The sequence below is a fragment of the Carassius auratus genome, unplaced genomic scaffold (assembly GCF_003368295.1).
Source record: "Carassius auratus strain Wakin unplaced genomic scaffold, ASM336829v1 scaf_tig00014389, whole genome shotgun sequence".
Lineage (NCBI taxonomy): Eukaryota > Metazoa > Chordata > Actinopteri > Cypriniformes > Cyprinidae > Carassius > Carassius auratus.
The window spans coordinates 135256-158699 of NW_020524495.1; the positions used below are offsets into that span (position 1 = coordinate 135256).

The 23444-nt window shown below is 36.7% G+C and overlaps 1 protein-coding gene across 1 annotated transcript in view; it reads right to left on the minus strand.

Moving 5' to 3' along the window:
• LOC113074378 (plexin-A1-like) overlaps positions 1 to 22964 on the minus strand; it is a 48610-nt gene extending 25646 nt beyond the window's left edge. The window contains exons 1-9 of the mRNA XM_026247213.1: positions 22731 to 22964; positions 14537 to 14688; positions 13821 to 13941; positions 13157 to 13293; positions 10593 to 10760; positions 7047 to 7140; positions 5815 to 6051; positions 3839 to 3982; positions 1977 to 2211 (exon numbers count right to left, since the gene is read on the minus strand). Coding sequence (XP_026102998.1) covers positions 1977 to 2211; positions 3839 to 3982; positions 5815 to 6051; positions 7047 to 7140; positions 10593 to 10760; positions 13157 to 13293; positions 13821 to 13941; positions 14537 to 14688; positions 22731 to 22898 — 1456 coding nt within the window. The 5' untranslated portion in view covers positions 22899 to 22964. The remainder of the gene's footprint in view (positions 1 to 1976; positions 2212 to 3838; positions 3983 to 5814; positions 6052 to 7046; positions 7141 to 10592; positions 10761 to 13156; positions 13294 to 13820; positions 13942 to 14536; positions 14689 to 22730) is intronic.
• Between the last annotated feature and the right edge of the window lie 480 nt (positions 22965 to 23444).

The following is a 23444-nucleotide window of genomic DNA, read 5'->3' on the forward strand; positions in this document are numbered from 1 at the left end:
ACTGGGTCACACCAGATACTTTAAGCAACTTTTGCTTTTTTAAACCGCACAGATATGTAACAATGGATATTTTTTCTCAATATATAAATGACAAAGAAAATATTTTTGTCTCATTTGTTTGATTGGGTTCTCTTTGTCTACTTTCAGGACTAAAAATCAATCAATTAATTTATCCATCCATCCATTCATCCATCCATCTATCTTTTGTGATTTTGGTCTAATGTGACATTCCTTGATGTGATTTTTTGAGATTGACTCTTTTGTAGCCAATTATTTTTCAATGGTCCTACAAAAACTTGTACTGCGCTGATCATTTTCATTGCTCTAATGCAGTAATTTCGTAAAATATACAGGGGGAAAAAAACCCCTGATGTAACTGTCATGTATTTTATAACACAATTTTACTATTAAAATATTTTATAAAATGTAATAAAACTAACTTTTCTTTATCCAAACTTTTATTTGCCATTTCTTGACAGGTTTTGTAAGATTCACCCTTTTGCAGCCCATTATCTGACCCTGTTGGGACAGACTACGGGTTGGAGAGCTTCGGGTCATTACCAAGCAAATCCACTTCCAGCCCAAACAAGAAATAGCCAAGCTAAGGTCAAAAATATTTCGCAGAGGTTGTAAATAATGTCAGCGCATATGATCCAAATAAAATATTGATGTGCAGATTGAATGGCATTGCGATAACAAACTGTTCAGGTTGTCCACTAATGAAGGCAGTGGGCCAATCAGTGATAAATCAGGGCTAAAGAACATGACAGCTAATCAATCTCTACCAGTTCCTTCATTCATTTGGCAAGTAGTAAGTTTCCTTCATCATTCTCCCTATGCCATTCAGTCATCTCCCCCTTTGCAGTGAAAAAGACTGTTTGTTAGCTAGCTAGCTATTCGTTTTCATCCTCCTGACAGGGCTGTGACCAGAGGGCCGACAGCCCTAAGATAATGGCCAATTAGACCCAGTGCATCTCTACGAGACCAAGTAGAGGCACTGGAAACCTTTAAGGCATATGGAAACTGCATTTAAAACTGGGCAGAAGACGGAATGCTATAACAGTGCAGCCCACTAACACCAACCTCTTACCAAGACATGCTAACAACCATAACGATGTCACCATGGCGACAAGAAAACGGAAAGACGTTAATGTGGAGCCTGAGAGTACACCCGCAGGTTTCACTTCAACAGCCATTTAAATTCTATATCAAATTCACTTTCTGTAATGGGGATGTTTATCTCAGAATGTGCCTTTTTGTATAAAACAGAATTTATAAATAAACTGAGAAGGTGTAAACACTTTTATGTGTTACAAATTGATTAATACATTTATTAGGGTGTACAAAAAAAAAAAAAAAAAAAAAAAAAAATATATATATATATATATATATATATATATATATATATATATATATATATATATATATATATATATATATATATATATATATATGGAATGCTATGTGACATTTTGTTTACAAGCTTTTATTGCCATCTTACAGCGGTTGAAATGCTGATTGAGTGATTACATGATGTTCATTCATGTTTATTTCATTTGAATGTTTATTGTTAGAATTTCCTGAAAAAAGGTGATAGTTAGAATGATGAGATTTTGTTTCTGTCAAAAATAACAATATATAAAACTGGAAGTTTCCAATGAGGTATTTTTTTTATTTAAAATGTATATATGATTGCATTTTATATACTTTATGAATACATGTGAATATTTTATCTATCTATCCATCCATCCATATATATATATATATATATATATTTTTTTTTTTTTTTTATCCTGTCAAACGTGCACAAACTGACAGTCACCACCATAAGCATCTACTAAATATTGTAGAAACATAATTTTCTGTAAAGTTGCTTTGTAACCATTTGTATTGTAAAAAGCGCTATACAAATAAACTTAATTAACCAATAAGTGCAAGCACTAAATGATATATGACTTACTAATAATTCATCTCACCTTCTTTGCACTCCAGAGCGACTCTGGACTCCAGGTTGTCCATTTGCAGCTGGAGTCGTTTGAGGGTGCGGTCTGCATCCCGGGACTTGCGCTTGTAGGCGATGAGCACAGCGATGATGACCAGCAGCAGGAGGCCTCCACCTCCTCCGATCCCGATGATGGCAGGCAGGGTGAGAAGGCTATCGGAGTAGATCTGCAGTGTGCCGGGGGAATATTCGAATCCTCCTGCCCGGATCTGTAACAGAGGCACGGGAGACCTGGCTCATTGAGGTGCAGGAAGCAAATCTTGTGTAGCGGCCTGTGATCTGCAATTAGCTGCGATTAGCATTAATCATTTTGTTGTGGCAATTCGTTTGTGAGAATCAACTTTTTGCTTCAAGAATGCAACAGCAGCTCCACACAAAGACCCAAATTAAAACTTTATGAGCCAATCACATTTGCGAGACAAGCTAAGAGATTGAAAACCCATTTAGCTCGAAATGTCCTATTATTAAAGGATCATTTCAAGCTTGTATTTGGAAAATAGAAAATTTAACAAGGAACCGTGGGATTGTTTACACAGTTCTGTCTTGGCAAAAATCAATCCACACAGTGTCCAGGTGTTTGACTGAACCGTAAACGTGTTTGTACAGCAGAATAGTTAAACCTTTAAAACCAATTAGATTAAGATTCTAAAGAAAATCTGAGGATGTCTGTCCAATAAAACTTAGGGATACTTAGATATATTTTTTAATGAAATTTGTGTTGTTAATGTTATGTAAATTGGAATCACTATGACTACAATTTGCAAGTTATCTACATAGAACTGCTTAGAGGGCATAATTTGATTAATAACTCTATGAGATATTTTTTTCATTTTACCATCTAGTAGATGAAAATCAAGGACAAGCAGTTAAATAAAATATACTGCATATATATCAGTTTAACATATACATTTGATATAATTAATTATTAATACATTTTATAAAGCAATTAACCTGTGACCGGAACGTTAATTCCAGTAAAGACTAGTCATATAATTAATTTGAAAACAAAATCACACCCCTCTTCAACAACTCACATAATTCGAGGTATCATTTATTAAAAAACTAATTATGGACAAAGTTCGCACCAGTGTATAAATACAGTAAAATGCTTCAGCAAACAGCACTAACAGAAATATTTGGAATTGAACTTCAAGAGAACTCTAGTGCAGACATCAGGTGACTGTATGTGCTGCACCGCAGGCATTGTGTGCTTTCTAAAAAAACTACAAAGACCCCTGAGAAAGCATGGGGTCAAAGATCCCAGCCATGCAAAATTTCCTAGAGAGACTCTGTCTAACAGGGGTCATAGTGGTCATTGCACAGCTGTGTGACGAACACACTCACATCACACACACATTCTCCAACTCTCACATACAGGCCAAAAGATACAGAAATCACACACACTGAGAGCTGCCAGACGTGTCCAGTGCACAAATGACAGCCCATAAGTAGGCCACTGTACACAGGACAAGAGCACAGCTGTGTCTGCGTCTCCCCGGCTCACCTCACATCGCCTCTGAGTGCTTCACCAGGACGGCGACGCAAAGAGACACGTCTATTTCTGAACCAGCATTTCTCAAAGAGCATTTGTACAAACATACATTTCACACAATTTCTACGAAAACAATGTGACATTTGCCGCAAAAGTAACACAAATGAAGAAAACAGGCGTAAATATTTTTCTTCTCTCAGCACGAACGACATGCTGTGGCAAGATCAAGAGTTTTCCTTCAGCGGGGCATTCGGTTGGGGTTAAGTTCATTCCTGAAAGCGAGTTGTCATTTCCAATCTTTTGACATTTGGTCAGTGTGAACTTGAGGATCAGTAAGTACATACCGTCACTTTGTGCTGGCCAGTGAGGTTGGGCCACTCGCATAGCAACTGGGTTTCAGAGAGCGTCAGAACACACAGAGCCTCTCCGATAAACACTGTGTAGTTCAGTCTGGAGTTACCAGGAGCGGCAGGAATCAAATTACGACCCTGTAAAGACAAAACTGTGGATTTCAGATATGAAAAGGAACTAACATAAACAGTTTTAACAAATTATTTTCCTCATGATTCTCAACAGGGCCTTGTCATGTTAAAGCATCGACTATGCTAATAGCTATAATTTGCATAAAAAAATAAGTGTTACAATTAGCAATATTTAAGATAAAATATAAAATATTTGTTGGCAACAAGTAATTTATGTGAAAGTATAATATTAAATATACAGTAAATATAATTGCAGGACAGTATATATTATATAAAAATGTATTGAAATTTATAATTTAAGATTTGCATTTATTATTATTATCATAAACATTTATGAAATTAAAATTTGAATGTTTATATTATTTGTATATATTTTATCTGGCGTGTGTGTGTGTGTGTGTGTGTGTATATATATATATATATATATATATAAACTTATTTGGGGAAAAAAACCTATAATTGTTGTGAATTTAAGTAATTCATGTGTTTATGTGAAAGTATAATATTTAATTTAAATATAATTATGATATAGAATTATTATAAACACAAAAATATTAATAGTAGATTATCATTTTCTATTTACATTGTTACCATAAAAATTTTTTACTCTAAAATAAAACATGTAAATATGCATAACTGATTATATATTATAATATTCTATTTGTATGTGTATACACACTATACAATATACAAAATGACATTGAAAATGTCTATTTTAAAAAATAAATATATGCTACATATGAAAATACAAAATTTACAATAAAATCAATTAAACTATGAAATCATACATTTAAATAATCATATTTGTTTTGTGTTGGCAACAGTGAACATGTTGGCAGGGCAAATATGTTTATAGAATATCTATAGATATCTAAAATATTCCTTTAAGGTGCTGGAATGGGTTTTCCAGATAATAGTAATGGTCTGTTAGTCTGAATTCAATTTAGCATCACACAACCTTGGACACGTAAAGGTCATGTAGATATTGATTTAAAAAAGCAAAGAAAATTCAAAAGGCTTGAACAGATATAAACATATCCTCCGACTGATCTCCTCAATGGAGATAAAGAGGAAGGAAAATAAAGGTCGGAATACTCTGCGGCCACATGTACAGAAAGAACAGGAAAGAGAAATACTGATGAATAACAGTAAAGCACCAACACCCCACACACACACACACACACACACACACACACACCCCACAGGGTTCAGCGAGGCCACGGAATGACGCTCTTTAATGCAAATTCCGCTCCCTCTCTCTCTCATCTCATCCGTACTGCCAACCCCAGATCAAATTAGATGAGAAATTAATTGCGTGGAGAATGTGATGCATCTCCAGAATATCCATGATTATTTCACCAAATTGCATTTTCGTATTTTCCTTCGCTTTGCTAATGCATCAGGTTGTTTTCTCCCCTCACCCCCCGCCATCCCACCCCCCACGGGCCAAGCGGGGGATCGGGCATTAAGTAAAAATGTTTCGTTAATAAATTCCCATTTAACAAAGAAATATCACCCGACATGTCTCGACTCTCACCTCAGCTGGTTTAAAGAAAAGAGAAGCTTTCGTTACAGGAGAAACCACCCTGTGTCTGTGATCAGCATTTTGAAGTTTAGAAACGAAGGGATGAAGACGCAGCGATAGGTATGGAGAAGACAAATTCGTACTTAGTTATTACTGTAGCTATTTTGCAGTGTTCTTCTGCAGCTTTTATTCAGGAAATGAAAATATGGGCAGAACAAGTGGCAACATGATCAGCAAATGATGCAAACTGGCCACATTAACCTCACATCAATAACCACAGATCCATCAACCACTTGAAGCAAGAGATGTGCACCTTCAGGATTAGGGGAGATGTTGGTTTGAGCTCCAGAATGCCTGTGGGACTGAGGGGTTCAAAGACGGGGTCGGGGTAGTAGCTAAAGCTCTCGTTGACGACCACGAGGGCCTGGACGTTATCCATGTAGAAGCCGATCTCATCCGGTCCACTGCCAGTCTCAGCAAAGCCTCTATCTGAATCAGCCACCGATGGGGCCAGGCAGACCATAACGGAGTTGTTGAAAACTGTGCAGTTCTGAGTAGAAGTAGGGAAACAGGGAGACAGAACTTCATTTTTTTTTTTTTTTTTTTTAAACATTTATTATGTTGAGTGTCAATTAAATGTGTTCATTATAAAAATGAAGTATACGTTCATATATATATATATATATATATATATATATATATATATATATATATATATATATATATATATATATATATATATGAAATCATAAATAATCAATTATATGAAAACAATATACAGTTCATTGATAAATAAACAACAAAAAAAGAAAAAGAAAATTATTAAAATAAATATACATTTATGTACCAAATACATAAATTACATAATTTAAAACATTGTACTATTTGCATTACATACATTGTCCTATTAATTTAATTCAAATATCTGACTACTTAAATAATATATATATTTTTTTTTTATTATTAATAATAATAATATTTGTTGCTGATCTTGTTCATTTCTCGCACCAATTTCTTTTGAATGTACTTTCTGCAAAGTACTGTAATGTATTTTAAATCATATCTATCTTTGGCCATTCTCAGGGGAAATAACTGAATAAATAAATGTGATCATTTAAATGCATAACATAATTTGCATGACATATTTTGTGTATTACAATATTTAATTGATTGACCCTAATTTCAATTAAATGGGACACAAACTATGAGTTGTGACAGCAGAAGGGACGTCAGATAATTCAAATGTTACATTATAACATTTTAATGCGATTATGATAAACACAGAGGTCATTTAAACTGAGACTGTGAGGAAAATACATTTATAAAAAGAAAATAACAAAAAGCGACACAGAGATACTTCTCTGAACTTTCTCAAGATAAAAATGCTGGTTAGGATTGTGTGTTGCTGTTACCTTAAGTAACACAGTGGCAGGGGAACATGTGAAAGCTTTTGTGAAATTAACTTTAGAAACAAGTAAGGAAGAGCCTAATGAAGTGGAAGGTAGATTTCAGGAAAGGTAAAGGTCAAGGAAACCGAATACTTACATGGAAGGACTCTGCTGAGCCGTACTTGGCGCGGATCTTGGGTTCTTTAATGGTGGCCAGGTTGGTGCCGCTGATCGTCAGCAGAGTCCCACCACTGGGAAGAGAAACAGGAAGTCATCATCGCAACATGATGGGTACAGATCTCACACAACAACCCGATCTTACAGTCTAGCTCAACTCTTGGCCTTGAAATCGGAAGAAATATCAGTCTATCAAGCTTTTCCTCCCAAAGGGAGGCAAAACAGAGCAGAGGTAATATATCCCATAATCACTTTTGGTGATGAGACACAAAAAGGATTTTCGCGAAGAGCCAGGCGTTTAAAGACATTCTACCTCTACATATGCGGCACCCGTTTCATAAGTCGTAACAGAGGCTGAGATTTGGTGATATTATTTTTACAGCTTTCAGTCAGCTTGTGTCAGCTTCAAGGCTAATTATAGGCTAATACACTTTAAATTTGTAAAATGAGAGATTTAATCTGGTAAAAAAAAAAAAAAAAATCTACATCTAGGCTGAGAATGTTCCTCCCTCAAATGTACATGCCTCTTTTTAGTAATAGCAAGCAGCTAAATGCTAATGCTAACTGATTAGCCCTTTAACTTAATTTCTTTCAATAGGAAATCTGTTAACCCTACAGATCAGTTTGTCTTACCAGCTGTTTGGAGACGTCCACAGCTCACTATACTGTATGTGTGGAGCTCTTTCAGTCCCTCCTCTTTCTATATCTCTGCCTGTCTCAGTGAAAAATCCCTCTTAACTCAGGTACAAGCTTCAGGGAACAAGAAAAAGGACACCCTGCCTACAAATAGATCCTCTGCCCACTACTATCTGAGAAGATATCTCATTCCAGTCACAGTGCTCAAAAGTATGCAACTGTACACTTATTGTAGTGCAAGCATGCAGCCCTGTTATTCTACTACTGTGGCAGAAATCATCCACAGTACTCGAGTTCAATAGTGTTACCTTCAAATGACATTAATCCAGAGGTGCTAGCTGAAAAAATGTTGTCAGTTGAATTTCAGCTAACTGAAATAACTCAGCAAAGGTTATATTAAGTGATATTATACTGGCATATTAATATATAGTATATAAGGAGTCTGTCTGTATATATTCGAGTCTGTAATGTACTAGCATAGCTAGTTTTGAGCCTGACTTGTTTCCTGTTTGTTTTGTTCTCTTGGCATCCGTCTTTGTTTGATGATGCTATATGTAACTTGGGGCTTCTGTTTTTTTTTTTTTTTTGGCTGATCGAACACAAAATCATTTTTAAGATACTAATTTGCCGTGGGTTCCCTATTTCCTTATACCAACGTCTTGTGTTCACAAGCTTGTTGACACAGGAGGTCTGTGGTTTTGAGTCTCGCTGATGTCTCTGCTTGTTTGCCTCTGTGACACCTGCTGTGCCATGGTCCTGAAGGGCATTTTCAGCTCAAATCAATAGATTCACTCTGCGCAAACTAACAGGCTCTAGGGCCACAACTTTTGGGTTCCAGTTAGGTCTATTCAAGCTAGGGGCGACTTCTGCACATGCAGAGTTATTTCCGGTACTGCTTTGATCCCTGGGTGTGTGCGTTTGTTTTTCAGAGGAAGATGGAAGAGAGGAGAGGTACCATTGTACACACTCCTGGGGGATAATGGCCCCTTTCAAAGTAGGACTCAACAGAGAGAGTGCACACTTGACTGTAGTGGCCTGGGTCGGCAACAAAACACACAGTCACACAGACACACGGTTGTGAGAATACGCGTGTCGTGACATAACCGACTCCTGAAGAAGAAAAAGCCAAGAATTTCTTCAGTCAAACTCAAGTAATATTTTACATATTTATATGACTATTTTACAGAATTATACAATAATTAAAATAAAATATATAAAAAAATAATATCTTTTTTTTGACAGTACTACATACTATACAGACAATACATATATATTATACCATTTTGTGCCAAATTAAATGTATCACTGAGAGCGGATGTTTAAACAGACACTTTCTTTCTAAAACAATTATTATTATTATTATTATTATTATTGGCTGATATTAAGCTGTAATGTGAACCAGACCTTTTTCTGTTTAGTAAGAGGTCTGGCTACAAGTCTGAGACTTGGAACATAAAAGTAGGCAGAAACATCAGCAACCATTCAAATATTGTAAAAAAAAAAAAAAATACACAGATACCCACTAAATGCATAAAGTCAAAAGCTTTTCTCTATAGCTTTACATTTCTCACTTGTTTGCTCTCTGAGAGCATACTGCTGACCCCACACAAAGGTAAATAAGAAAGTGAGTGACAGAAAAAGAGAAGGAGCGAGAGAGAGTGTGTTAAGAGCTTCTTTTTATCTACAGGCTTTTAAAGAGCTTGCTCTATAACCCGCAGGAGCAATGAAGATGCAGGTGATAAGTGCTCCATCCTGCCTGCCCCATCGGACACCTGATGGTGTTTCTATGGACTCTGTGTTTTCATTTCAGCCCCGACACTGACAGACCAGACATGCTTTAGTGCAAATCGCTGCTCCTCCCTGGAAAGCTGCAAAATCATCACTTGACAGCAGCTCTTCTCATAGGTGCAGACGTCTGATGGCAAGAAGAGAGCGATGCCTAAAATAATCAAATTTTTTTCAACCTCTTAATGAGTTCTGCTCATGTGTCAAGTGAAAGTGTAATACAAATGGCTTCAAATAGATTTTTATTACTTCTTTGTTGTACCAACTTCCAAGGAATTGCCACATTTTTAATTTTGCAATTAAAAAAAAAATAATAGAAAGTAGAAAGATGACAAGGGAACTTTGACAAAAAGTGGGCCAGTTGTGAATCAATGACTACCACATGAGCATGTGTTTGGAGAACATGCTAACCAATCTGAAAAAAACAACAAGGTGAAGTGTAGCTTTTTAAAATGTTAAAATACCTTCTGTTGGGGATCGACATGTCTAGATCCAGTGTACAAATTATTTACAAAACAATATTTTTCTGTGAGTATTTTTGGGCAGCAACTGACTAAAGTCCCTCATGTGAAACATCGAGCACATTTAGCGTTGTGAAAGTGATTAAAAAATATATAATTTCTATGTGTCATTATAGTCGAGGTCTCAACAACCCTATTCTCCTAGAATTAGAATGATTATTAAAACTTTATAGTTATCATTACAGTTAACATCTTTGGTGTAAACAGGCATTAAATCTACAAAAATAGTCAAAAGAAATTTGATGTGTTCTACTTAAAAATAGCTTGAAGTTACTGCAAAGTTGTCCTCCATCTCCATAAAAAAGAAAAATGTAATAATAACAACAATAATAATAATAATGATAATTATTATTATTACCTGTTTTTTGTTTTACTTTATGAAGCTACAGGGAAATGAAGGAATAAAAGAAACCAGATCAGGAAAGAGACTACTGCTTAATATATTAAGGCAAATAAACAAAGCTCTAGGCCATGGTTAAAACAACAACAACAAAAATTCAGGCTTTCACTCTTTTCTGAAATCATAATGTTGCAATTTTAATTTAAACTCAAACGATGGTCCATGCAACTGTTGTGTGGCCTACCTAGCAATGCTCCAGTCCGGGTCTATCTTCATGATGGTGGGGTCCTCGGTGTAGTTAAACTTCACATCGGGGTTCCTCAGCTCAGCAGAGTCTATGTCCACCATAACTGGAGTGCTTCCCGCAATCACGCCGGCCGGGGTCACGCACACGATCTCTTTAGAGCTCCGCCTACAGTCATGGACGAAGCGTTAGAGAAAGAGCAACTGAAGTATTTACTGTAATTCTCATCAGAATCAGATCATGTGTCGAGTAAGCATGTCAATATATTTCTATTTTATCACAACACAGATTCTGTACTCGGTAAGAGTTAAGTATGTTTGATAAAGCTCCATCATTGTGTTAACAAACATATGGGTTTCAAAGACTTTAGCTCTGCTTTTCTCAGTCTGCTTCACTATCTCCTTCTGTACTGGAGACGTGCCTGCAATCTCCATGCACATCCCCTTAACACGTTGCCATGGGAACGCTTTTCAAGATGCACACCCCAGAAATCCTCTGAAGACTGCACATATTTTGACAAGGTGGTTGTCACAAAAAAAAAAGATGGAATAGTGCAGAGAGAGTTATTTTTTTTATATCTTTTTATATCTGTGGAGTGAATAAGCCACAAATTTCCTCAAAGGTAAAATATACAGACATTCAACGGCATGAAGAGCAGAATTGCAATCATTGCTTTGGGATATTTTTTATTTTTTTTTTAGATTTAGCATTTTAAATATGTAATTTGGATTATAGACATGTAGAATAAATCTGAATATGAATTAACTGGATATTATGAATGGAAGACAAAACACACACGAAAAAGAAGCAGGGCATCTGAAAGGGATGTTTCGACCGAAAAACGAAGATCTTGTGGCTTTTGAATCCTGTTTGACAATATTTCTTCTGAATAACATAAAAGCAGATGTTTCACAAAATGTCCAAGCTGCACTTTCCATGAAATGAAAGCGCAACAGGGACTACAGCTATCAAGTAGGGATGGGCGATATATCGCATGCTGTTGTCATGCGTCTGCGATAACGAACACGATATTGCATAGCTTGTCCGTGATCTACGGCTCTGTCTATTAATTGCACCTTCATTTGAAAGCAGGTAATGGCTATTTACCGCTAATCAGGGGACCGGCTTTACTGACGAAATGTGCGTCACAATCGCATGCGATATATCCACCATCCCTACTATCAAGCAAGACTTTCAGTGAATACTTAATTCAATTTTTGTCTGTTCCTCATATATATATTTTTGGCTTATAAAGACTTAGAACATAGTGCATATGATGTGTGTACTACTTTCATGATACTTTAATGGAAGAGAAATCATTTACTCATCCTTATGTCGTTCCAAAACTATGACTCTCTTTCTTAATAAAAGATGAAATGTCGCTGTTTTCCCAACTTTCTTCGGAAAAGAAAAATAAAAGTCACACAGGCTTCAAATGACGTGGGGTAATTGTGGATTTTTGGGGCATGAAAACCCCCTAGTCTCCATCCACTTTCACTGTGTTGAAGCCAGGAGTGTGAACATTCTTCAAAACTTCTCCTAATGTGTTTTATAGAAGAAAGAGTGTAAATTTCTGGGTAGACTTTTTGAGAAATGAATGGCCCTAATCTCCAGCGTGAACGTTCTTCGAAAGGAAGAAAGGCTTGGAATGATGTGAGGGTGAATAAATGATAAGAGAACATTGATTTTTGAATGAACTATTCCTTTAACAACCTCGCACAATGGGTTAACAGGAAGTGGACTTTCTATCTGAAGTGAATCCTGGCTCTGAGACCAGGTGTGGCTGACGTCTCAGTCAGCGAGAACCGCGGTAATCCTCATTCTCTCCCTTTCTCATGTCTGAGACTTGGCAGCGAGACAATGTGTTTATTCCCTGCTGCAATGCAGAGCGGTCTGGTGCTACAGATAGACAGGTGGACGCAGGAACACTCATTCAATGTCCCCGTCCACAAACGGAAGCACACAATCGACTGGGACTGCCTGTGCCATAACATGGCTGATGTTCTTGCCTTCAAAGTGTCTCTTTACGCTGTAGACACATGCCGGTGGTTAAAAAAATGGGCCTGGGCATTTTGACTGAAGGAATGACAGGTTGACGTACTAAGGTGAGAAGCTGAAGACAGATTTTTGGAAGGACACAGATAAAGACAGAGGGAGACAACTTGGCAGACAGAGCGAGAGACAGAAAAGAACAACATTAACAAGCAAGTGGAGATTGTACGTCGGCAAATGCTACACCAAAACAGCCAACAGGCTAACCATCAAAACGACTGGCGCAGAGCCTATAGAACATATAAAACAGTCAAACAAACAAACAGAAACTGTATGACAGACAGAAACACAAACTTAGAAAGAAAACCAGAGAGATGGATGGATAAAACAATAGCAAGACAGACAACTGTATGCTTTTTTCAATGTTTGGGGCTTTTGCCTTATTATTAGACTCTGAAAGCTTGTTTTCCTTCTCAGAACTGTGAGTTTATATCTTGCAATTGCAAGATATAAACTGCTAAACAATGGCACAAACTAAAGATAAACAAAAGATAAAGAAGAGATTTGCTCACTTTTTAAAGTGACAAGAGTGACGCCCAATGTTGACCACCACAGAGCTGCCAGCGTTGAGATGGTTTCCTTCAATAGTGATTCTGGTTCCTCCTGAAAGAGGTCCCTGAGCGGGCTGGACACGGCCGAAGTATGGCGTCTAAGGAAGAAATTGACAAATTGAAGAAACACTTTGTTTGTTATTGTCATCTTATTTTATACATTATTAGTAAATACATTATCTGTTCTCATGTGTAAGTCCCTTTGGATAAAAGCGTCTGCTAAATGATTAAATGTAAATGTAAAAAGCCACAAACTTTATGCATGTAGAACTTGGTTGGCAAGATTTTTTAAAGTTTTTAAAATAGTATCTTTTATTGACCCATAATTACATCATCACAATTTAATAAAAAAACAACAACAACTTATTTGCAATTTAATTTTTTATATAATTTATATGTGTAATGGAAAAGCTGATCAAAAGAACAGCATTCATTTGAAATATAACTCTTTTGTCCATTTAATCCATCCTTGCTACATAAAAGTAATGTAAAGAATAAAAAAAAAAAAACCTTTGAACAGTAGTGCGTTTATATGCACATTTGGAATTACATGCATCCATTTTGCATTTAAATTATCCAAAAGACAGGAATATCTGATTAAGGATTAAGTGTCTTAGACACTCACCACAAAGGTGAAAGCCCTGGGTGAGAGGGCTCTGTAGTCAGCCAGGCAGTCTCTTACACACACCTCCACCTGGGCTTCCTGCACACGGTATCCTGTGGCATCATTCAGAAGACACACAATCCTGTGGAAGATGAAAAACATTGGAATCCTCTTTAGGGTTTCTGATTAACAGCACTGCTAAATTACCAAAAGTCTCAAGGGGAGGAAGGTGAATGGATACATTTATATGATACGGTGCAAGTAAATATTATTACTATAATTAATCTGTGTCTGTTTACTAGCCGGGCCAGACATAATCTGCAGACATTTTTATGCATTTTCTACACTGATTTATGCACTGCAAGGATACTTGATTTCGATGTGGTGAAATATGGTAAATGGAACTACTAGAAGCGTATGCTAAAAGAATAATCGGTAACCAGAGCTAACAATGTATTAAAAATGCACTCTGTGGATTGAGATTGACAGATTATACATTGAAAAGTAAGAGTGTTATGGACCTTAGCCATGTTAGAGAATAGTATAATCCACGGAACACACTTTACTGTATTTCTATTCCCCACAGCCTCAGTTTAATCTCTGTCAAATACTAAATATGGCTCTAATCAAGTAACTTTTTAATAGTGCTTTATACAGTAGCGATTGTTTCAAAGCAGATTCACAGTACTGAAAAAGGACAGAAAAATTGAAGCCAAAATACTGTATGTAATACCCACCTTTCTGCACTAACGTATTCCTCTTCAATAGGAACACAGGGTACTTTTCCCAGCCGAACCCCTGTCATAATGTCCCTAAACTGCAGACCCAGGTTCTCTCCAGTGATGGTGAGTCTGGTTCCGCCTTCCCGTGGTCCAGTCTCAGGAAACAGCTGTAAAATGAAGGAAATAGAGACAGTTTCACTGGAGATGGAGATTTAACTGACTATAATACAACAAACTACATTTTCGTTTTGGACTTTTTGCTATGATGTGCAGAGAGCAGGACCAGGAAATGTAAGAAAAGAACGATACTTTGACATATTTTTTTACATTCTGATATATGTAGACCATATAATATCTTTCGGGTATGTGGACAGGTCTTGGCATTGAACCCTGTAGCTCCTTATAGTCTTGCAGTTCCAACACAAACTCAGACGCCTTGCATTTTAATGAAGACAAATCACCCCTCGGCACAGGGGAGCAGAAGCCCCTATGCTGGGCTTGGTGAGACACCCCCCTCCAACCCCCCTCCATCCATCCTCTAATTGAAACTTATTACCCAGGCTCCCAGATCCACGCTTCAGAGCTGCATGGCGCAAGGCAGTAGGATAATGTGATTTATTTAGCCGGATTATTCTCCGTAACGAGGACAGGTGTGGCATGACAAAACAAATATGGTGAATGATGAGCAGTGGTAACAGCAGGATGGCGACCTGTAACAGCCATCATGAGGTAATTATAGGTACTCTGTTTGCCTGATCTCCCGACCACAGGGTCTCCACAGAAACCTGGAGCCGACCCTCAGCTACATCACTGCCATAATGGCTGAGGGCCTAGAATGGAGCCCTGGGGGACCCCTATGTGGAAAATTTTGTAGCACAGCAAACCATATATTCAACAAGTGTGAAATAAGAATGTTTGCATTGAAATTCTAATTTTGTTTTTGGTAATGCCTCAGCCTCACTGTAGAATTTGAACTGGAATGGCAGGAAAAGAGATTTAACAAACTTTTTCACTTTGGTGCACTGCATTGGATAAAACAAAAAAATAAAATAAAATAGAGCAGAAGATTTAACGGACCATAAAACAGCACACCAAAAAAAAAAAAAAAAAAAATATATATATATATATATATATATATATATATATATATATATATAAATACATATATAACATATATATACACACACATATATATATATATATATACACACACATATATATATATATATATATATATATATATATATATATATATATATATATATATATATATATATATATATATATATATATATATATATAATTTTTTTTTTTTTTTAAAGGAGACAAAATATTTTTTGGACTGCTGTTCATGCCTCTACTATACAAGCTTTCATGTATGTGGTTTCCAAATATCAAGAGTTCAAATCGCCAAATCTGAGCTTCTGTGTTAAAATCCCAAAATCAGTGCTTCGGTGTTCTGTTATATTTTCTGTAGACTGTTTTGCTTAATTTTGGCAATCTGGCAACCATCCACACTCGTTATACATTATGGAAGTGCCAACGATGATCTGAATACAAGATTAGTGATATCCATGTGAGAGGTTCAGAATTTGTCATTCAGCCAGTCTGTGTTCTGTCATGAGATCTCGACTATTTTGTTTGCGATTGTGGTTGCTGATTAAATGCACTTATTCAAACACTGTTGTTTTTATAGAGAAACATTATTATAAACCATTATGCAGCATGATGAAAATGTGGTGAAAAGTTTATATTATCTAAAACCAGACTAAAATGCTCAAACTTTTAGTTGACTAAAATATGAATAAACAAAAACAGGATAAGGTTGACTAAATATGATAATTAAAAGGCACATTTGACACAGGATCTTAGACTAAGAGTAATTTAAAAGACTAAGACTAAATTAGAAATGGCTGACAAAATGAACACTAATTTAATTGAAATTCAATTCACTTTAATTCCACATTCTTAAATTCAAAGTTGAAATCTGAGAGACATTTTCAAATTAGTGCTGAATGGCATAAAAACCTGTTGTATTCATTACTGACAAGAGCCAGCCAACTGAGATTGGCTTGGCTGACTACACACAACTTATGCCTGGAACAATGTAAGGAGTATTGATACAATGAGCACTTTTGAGAAAGATGAATTCACTAGATTTTCTAGCAGACTCAATGCAAGTCCAGCCTCGCAAAACTTCATTGACTGACCAGTTCCCCAGGAACCTCAGTTCCTCAGACCGCACTGCAATGTCAATACAACAGCCTAACAAGCAAAATAGATTCAAGCTGTGTTGATAGAGCTTGTACTGTAATTCGGTAGTCTTGACTTGAAAATCAAAGAATTTGGACTGAAGCCTGTCACTCGGGATTACACTAAAATTAACCTACATTAGATAGTCTTTTATTATGTTCAAAACAATTTATGAATTTCTAATTAAATCAGCCTTAGAGCGAAATGACAGATAAAAATAAAATCTCTCAACACAAGTGGGAAAACACTAATATACATACACATTCTCCCCCAGGACCTTGTTAAATTATACACAGTTAAGTAAATCTTGCTTCATTATCAGCTCTGGGTAATGATACATTTCAAAAAATATATGCAATTACTGAGATTAAAGTGCACCAGAATGCACAAAGTCTCCTGACGATTTCCAGTGGCGAGATTATTTCTGTTTGTGTGTCGCATTCCCCCAACCCTATCCAATACGTGGGAGGATGACAATGATGGGAGAGTGGGAGGAATCAGAAAAGATGGTGGGTGAAAAGAATAGGGGCAGACTGGGGCATCTGAAGAACCCAGTCTTCCAGATCCCATCCGCCCACAGGCCACCTGCACAGTGTGCATGTCTTGACGCTTTCCTGATGTTGCTGTCTGTCTGTCGGTCTTTCCCTGATATTAATCAGCAAGTTGGTTCTTCATCTTTTGGCAATCACAGAAATGCAGCATGGGTAACACCTGTCAAAAACCAGCAATCGATCTACTTGCGCACTTCAGCCAGACACACAACACAGTTCTGTCTGGCACCCCCTTTTTCCGTACGTCTACGGCTGTATGCTTTCTGGTGTAATTGAGGTTAAGTGTCTTTGCTTATGAGTACAACAGCTTCACTTGGGATTTCACCCAGAAAACCTCCTATTTATAGAGCCTCCACCAATCTACTGAAGAATGGAAAAACGCAACAACCTTCTGCCATAACTGTCATTTCAGCTATGTAGCTTTCCAGGGCCCTAATTTGCTTCCTTTTATTCCTATTTTCCCATCAAGTATTGCTTGTTTGTAGCATATGTTCTCAAATCCCTCTCCCCCTAAGCCAATCTTAGAACCTCGCATAGACCATACACTCAAAAATTGCCTTTTCGTACAGAGCTATGCCAATAAAGAATACAGCATAACGAAACAAGAAGGGACAAGCAGTCTGTAATTGGTTTCAGAGGGGTTGTTTTACATGTAGCTTAGTGGCGTCCAATCATGGCCAGACTTGGATGGGCGGCAGCAGAAGTCCGTCTCCCAAAAGGAACATGAGGCTTAAGACTATTTTCATTTGTTACCTACATGAAGAGAACATAAACCAAATCATCCAATCAAAGGCCCACCGCCTCCCATGCCTGTCTCACTTCATCTCGCTGCATAAAAAACAAGGCAGAACATCATGTATATTTTACATATTTCAGTGTCAAAGCTTATCAGAACTGCTTGCTGTTTACAGAGGTGCGATAAAGGTGTGTGTTTGTGTGTGTGTGATAATGAGAGAAAATCCCAGATAAAGAAAAGAATGTTTGGAATAAGAAACCTTGCTCTTGCCTCCAGTTAGGTGCGCGTTCCTCTGCTGTAATTAGAAAAGGAGAAAATCTACACTGAGCAAGTTAATGCGATATTGATGCCGAAGTGAAGAGATGCTTTTTGCGAAAAACTTGAGCTAAGGAGCAGTTTAGGAGGGACTTTTTCCCCATGATTGTCAGGGTTTCTCTCCGCAGCATATTGCAAAACTTACAGTTACTGCCATTTAGATGAATGGTAACGCTTACAGCTAGCTCTCTCCAGGTATTATAAACTTCTATGGCCCTTAGAATGAAAGAGGAGCACAACTTTGACATAAGCAGACAGCTTTAACTGAGACACAAAACAGCAGACAATAAGACAGACATAAAGCAAATTCAATTACAACTCACACCCAGGGGTCTTTCTGAGGAGACAGAGACAGAAAATCCCAGTTTAAATACTCTATTCCAAATGAAATTAGAAGCTTATCCACCGGTTAATATACGAAGTCACACGGCTCTGAAGTGAATGGAGAAGAAGCAAGGGAATGAGTGTGGTAGGAAAAAACAGACTGCAAGAAAAGAATACAATATATAGGCACAGTGTAAAATTACTTGTGCTAAGATATTATATGGAAAGTTATTGCTCTATCCTGGGCCAATAAACAAGTTTGCTGCTCACAGTTGCTAGTTTTGTTACCGTTAACTATCTTAATTTAATAAAGTAAATTGTTAATTGCAAAAAAGCTTTTTATTTTTATTAAAGTTAATTCAGTTTTTCATGACAACATTCAAACGTTTAGGTTAAACTACTAAAATGACTGAACTAAAACTGAAATAAATAATAAATAAATACAATTATTTGAAATATATATAAAAAATAAGATGTCAAAAACAACAACATAATGACTAAAATAAAGATATATTCTTAATGTAAATGAAACAAATTGACTACAACATAAAAACTTCAGTAGTATTTAAATAATAATAAAATAACATTAATATTTTCACTTGAACATGAAGATCAGAGGGAATGAAAACCTTAGTATGCTAAGTAAACTAATGATGATAAATATCCCCACTGACTATAAAGCAGACGATTTGATTTGCATTGCTAAATATCAAACTATTCTCAAAATTTTAATGAAACCATTTATTGCTACAGTTCCAAATTCTGGGCCAACTGGCTACTAATTCCCTTTTATTTACTCACCAAAGGCGATTTTACACACATTTGGCGAGTGTTTATTTGGACCTTGTTCACTACCCTTCTGTGTTCCCTCTAATAACATCAGAGATGTACCACAAATGCTCAAAAATGAGCCTGTGAAGAAAATGCAGCCTGTGGTAATGTTTAACAGTTTATCGTTGGTTTGAACTCATTAAATCCATAGTTTTTCCATCTTTCACAACTTACAACTCTAAATCAAACATGACCATGGTTTGGTCACGAGACATAGATAGAACATACAATGCTTAGTGTCTTGTCTCTGAAGGCAACACATCTGATCTGAGAGCTACTTTGGAGGGAAAAGTCTGTCAATATAAACTCAAATTTAGTTTGTTCTTCACATCCCAGTCAGCCAATTCTATGTGAACTGAAAACAAGCGTACTCCATTCCCTTTCTTTGTCTCTACCGCTTCCTTTTCTGTTTCTCCTTTCATTCAAGCTTTCAGTTCTGGTTATAGAGCGATAAGTAAGCAGAGAGACAAGCATGAGCTAACGGATTAGCAACTGTGCCACTGGCAATTACCCAGTATCAGGGGCTAATCTTACTGAGAGACACCGCTGTCTCTTAGACTGCCAGCTGCCAGCACTGGCACACCGCAATATATTAGCATCAATACACCGCTGCACAGCAATAAAAGCACAGTGAGAGATCTGTTTGGCACAGCCACTGTAGGAAACTTAAAATGGAGGTCTATTGTCTCTTTTTCTTAGATGTAGAGCATATGTGTTATAAAAACTGAGAAATAGTACACCATCATTAGCATACAGGAAGTTAACATATGGCTTGCTCAAGGGCACCTCAAGTCATGGTAATTGCTGGCCCAAAACTCGAACCGACAACCTTAGGGTTAGGAGTCAAACTCTCTAACCACTAGGCCACGACACCCCCCTAAGGCTATGCTAAGTGCCTAAGGATAGCCTTGGTGGAGTTTTTTTAATTTTATTTTACTGTGGTAATCAACATTATGCCACTAATGCAGTTGACTGAGCTTATTTTGTATTGAAACAATATTTCATATAATTGTATTTAATATTTTATTTATTTAAATTGTAATTTGACAAAACCACAATGGTGCTTCAAAAAACCCAGTAAGACTTGAGGTTTCTAACAGAAACCTAAAATGTAAACGCTGATCTAAAGAACCAATAAACGAAAATATTATTTACAAGAACCAGTACGTTTTTCAAAAACCTTATACAGGAGAAAATGTACTTCATAGGTTCTTTGCAAAGCACTATTGAGCAACCTTCATAATCAACAATGCTCTGCAAAATACAACACCTGATAAATGCTCACACTAGGGATATGCTGGTATCAAATTTTCCTGTTGTGATTAATTGCTCATGATTTATCACGGTAAACGGTATTATCACGGTATTTAAATTTAGTTTTAAAAAGTGCTCAAAATATAGTTTAATATAATAGGGTAAATAACTTTTTTCTAATAACAAATAACTGAACTTTTAAATAAAATAAAACAATAAAGAAAAATATATAAAGTTAAAGGTTTTGCACAGATTATAGTGCAAAAGAACTATAAAGACCCATGGGTATCACTTTACAATCTCATTAGTTAACCATTAACATTCACAATAGCTTCATTTGCTACAGTAGTTATTAATCTTTGTTAAAGAGCCACACAGATGGGAAATAAAAAATTACCTGTATTACAGTCTATGATGTAGCTGTCCATCAGTGTAAACAATGTGCAAAGTAATTAAACCAAAAAGTACACGATTTATAAAGTTATTGGCTTCTAAAGTAAGGAGTCGACTCTGAATCGCTGAAACGAGTCATTATAGATTTCAAATCTTTTGCCCATCTCTATGTACGTCACTATGAACACTTTGCATAATAATCTCCGCCTACCGTCTTGGGAGAAACGGAACTCTGACCTGCCCCACCCCCCACACAGATGCTCTGGTTAGTGTGATAGCATCATGTCGAGGAGACAGTGTGTTTTTAATTGTAAAGGCAAGTTTGTTTTATTTTCACTGCCAAAGAATGAAGATCAGAAGAACCAATGGCTAAAATTCATTTTTACCACAATACCAGAGCAGTACAACAAATCCCTTTTGTTGTGTTCACAACATTTCACTGATGACTGCTTTTCTAATCTCGGTGAGTACACGGCGGGATTTTCAAAGCGTTTGGCCATAAAAGAGGGTTCATTACCAACTTTATTTAGACCAACAAGCATCTCCGAATTACAACGCGAAGTATGATTACGAAATTATGTGTTTGTTTTCTCCCGAGCGTCTAATCAGTATGTGTGCTGTCTGCAGCCTTTGTCTGTGCTGATCTTCATTTACAAACACGTCATTAAAATGAAGTGTAACAAGTGCTGCTAACAGATATTCTGTGATAAAGTAATCCATATGAAAACAACGCGATGTCTGTTTTTCACATCTCCCTTCATTATATCTAATGTGATCACACCCCCGCGCTGAACGCACTATTCCGATTCAAACTGAAGCGCGCGGCTTGAATAGGCACACACAGAAGAAAAAGCAGCGAGACTGTTCAAGTTTTTTTTTTATTTTACTGTTTGCTTCGCGATGAGAGGAATAAGACATAATTCACCCCAAAAAGATGCTAACACATTGTTTACCATGAAGTTCTGTGCGGAACAACCAATCAAAACTGACTATGTAAGTTCACCAATCAGAACACAGTATGCTACCGAAAGGTGGGGTTTAAGGAAACTGAATCTTTTGAACAGCTTCGCGTGAACCGTTTGGGGATCTCTGAGAATTGAGGTAATTTTTAAAATTTATATTTTGACCAAATGACAATGTTTTTTAAACCTTGGATGGATTTAAACCTAATGTACAGGACTTATAAACAGTGATAGGAAGCTTAGAATTTTCATCTTACTGGCTCTTTAAGAAAAAAATAGGAGTCATAGTTAGCTCATTAAATAATACACAGAGTCTTTTAAGCAGCATACAGCAGTGGTGTGCATTTTGACCAATTGATGGGAATAGTATTCTTAAAAATGCATTCCAAATTCAGAATAATTTGTAATATAATTATCATGGTATTCAGAAGTGCCCACGATAACAATATTGTGCATATTCATTACCGTGATATATTGCATTACTGAATACCGGTTACAAGTCTAGCTCACACAATAAAAAAGGGTGTTTGACAGCCTTGTAAATACTGAATGTGTTAAATGGGGTGTGACAGAATGGGAGCGGGTGCTACCTTGTTGATTTTGGGATGTGCACAGCGACTGTTTCCTGCACTGGGGTGCATCCAGATGCTCTCCGGAGGAGCACACTCCTGTCTCAGCGAACACTTCTTCTCCTGTACACACCAGCCACAGTCGAACCGAGGATCTGCTTTCAAACACATCCCACAGCTGTCCCGCATGGCGTAACACTTGTACAGGTGCGCTGCCGAGAGAAAGAGAGATAAAGACAGGGATGAATAAGCACACAGAGCAGAGGACAAAACCTGCGACCGCACATCAGATGAATTTTATATTAATGTGCTAAGTTGCTTGGCAACCATAAACCATCTACAGTTGAGCTAATTAACTATAGTACCCGACTGAAGAAGTGCTTATTGTCATTATTAGACTTAACAAATGTGATTATTTTTAAACACCAGTGTCTTTTTCATATTACTGTTGCCACTGTTTTATGCGTGAGTTACAGTGATTCATCTGCATCTCACAATAAGCCAAAATACACCCTTTTACTGTGGTAAAATCAAGCACAACCTTAGTGGCTTATTCATTTAATATACAGAAAAAGAAGTAACAAGGTAGAGTGATGGTATTAGATGGTATCTTATGTAATACAAATGTTTTTGAGAGAGAGAGAGAGAGAGAGAGAGAGAGAGAGAGAGAGAGAGAGAGAGATAGATAGATAGATAGATAGATAGATAGATAGATAGATAGATAGATAGATAGAT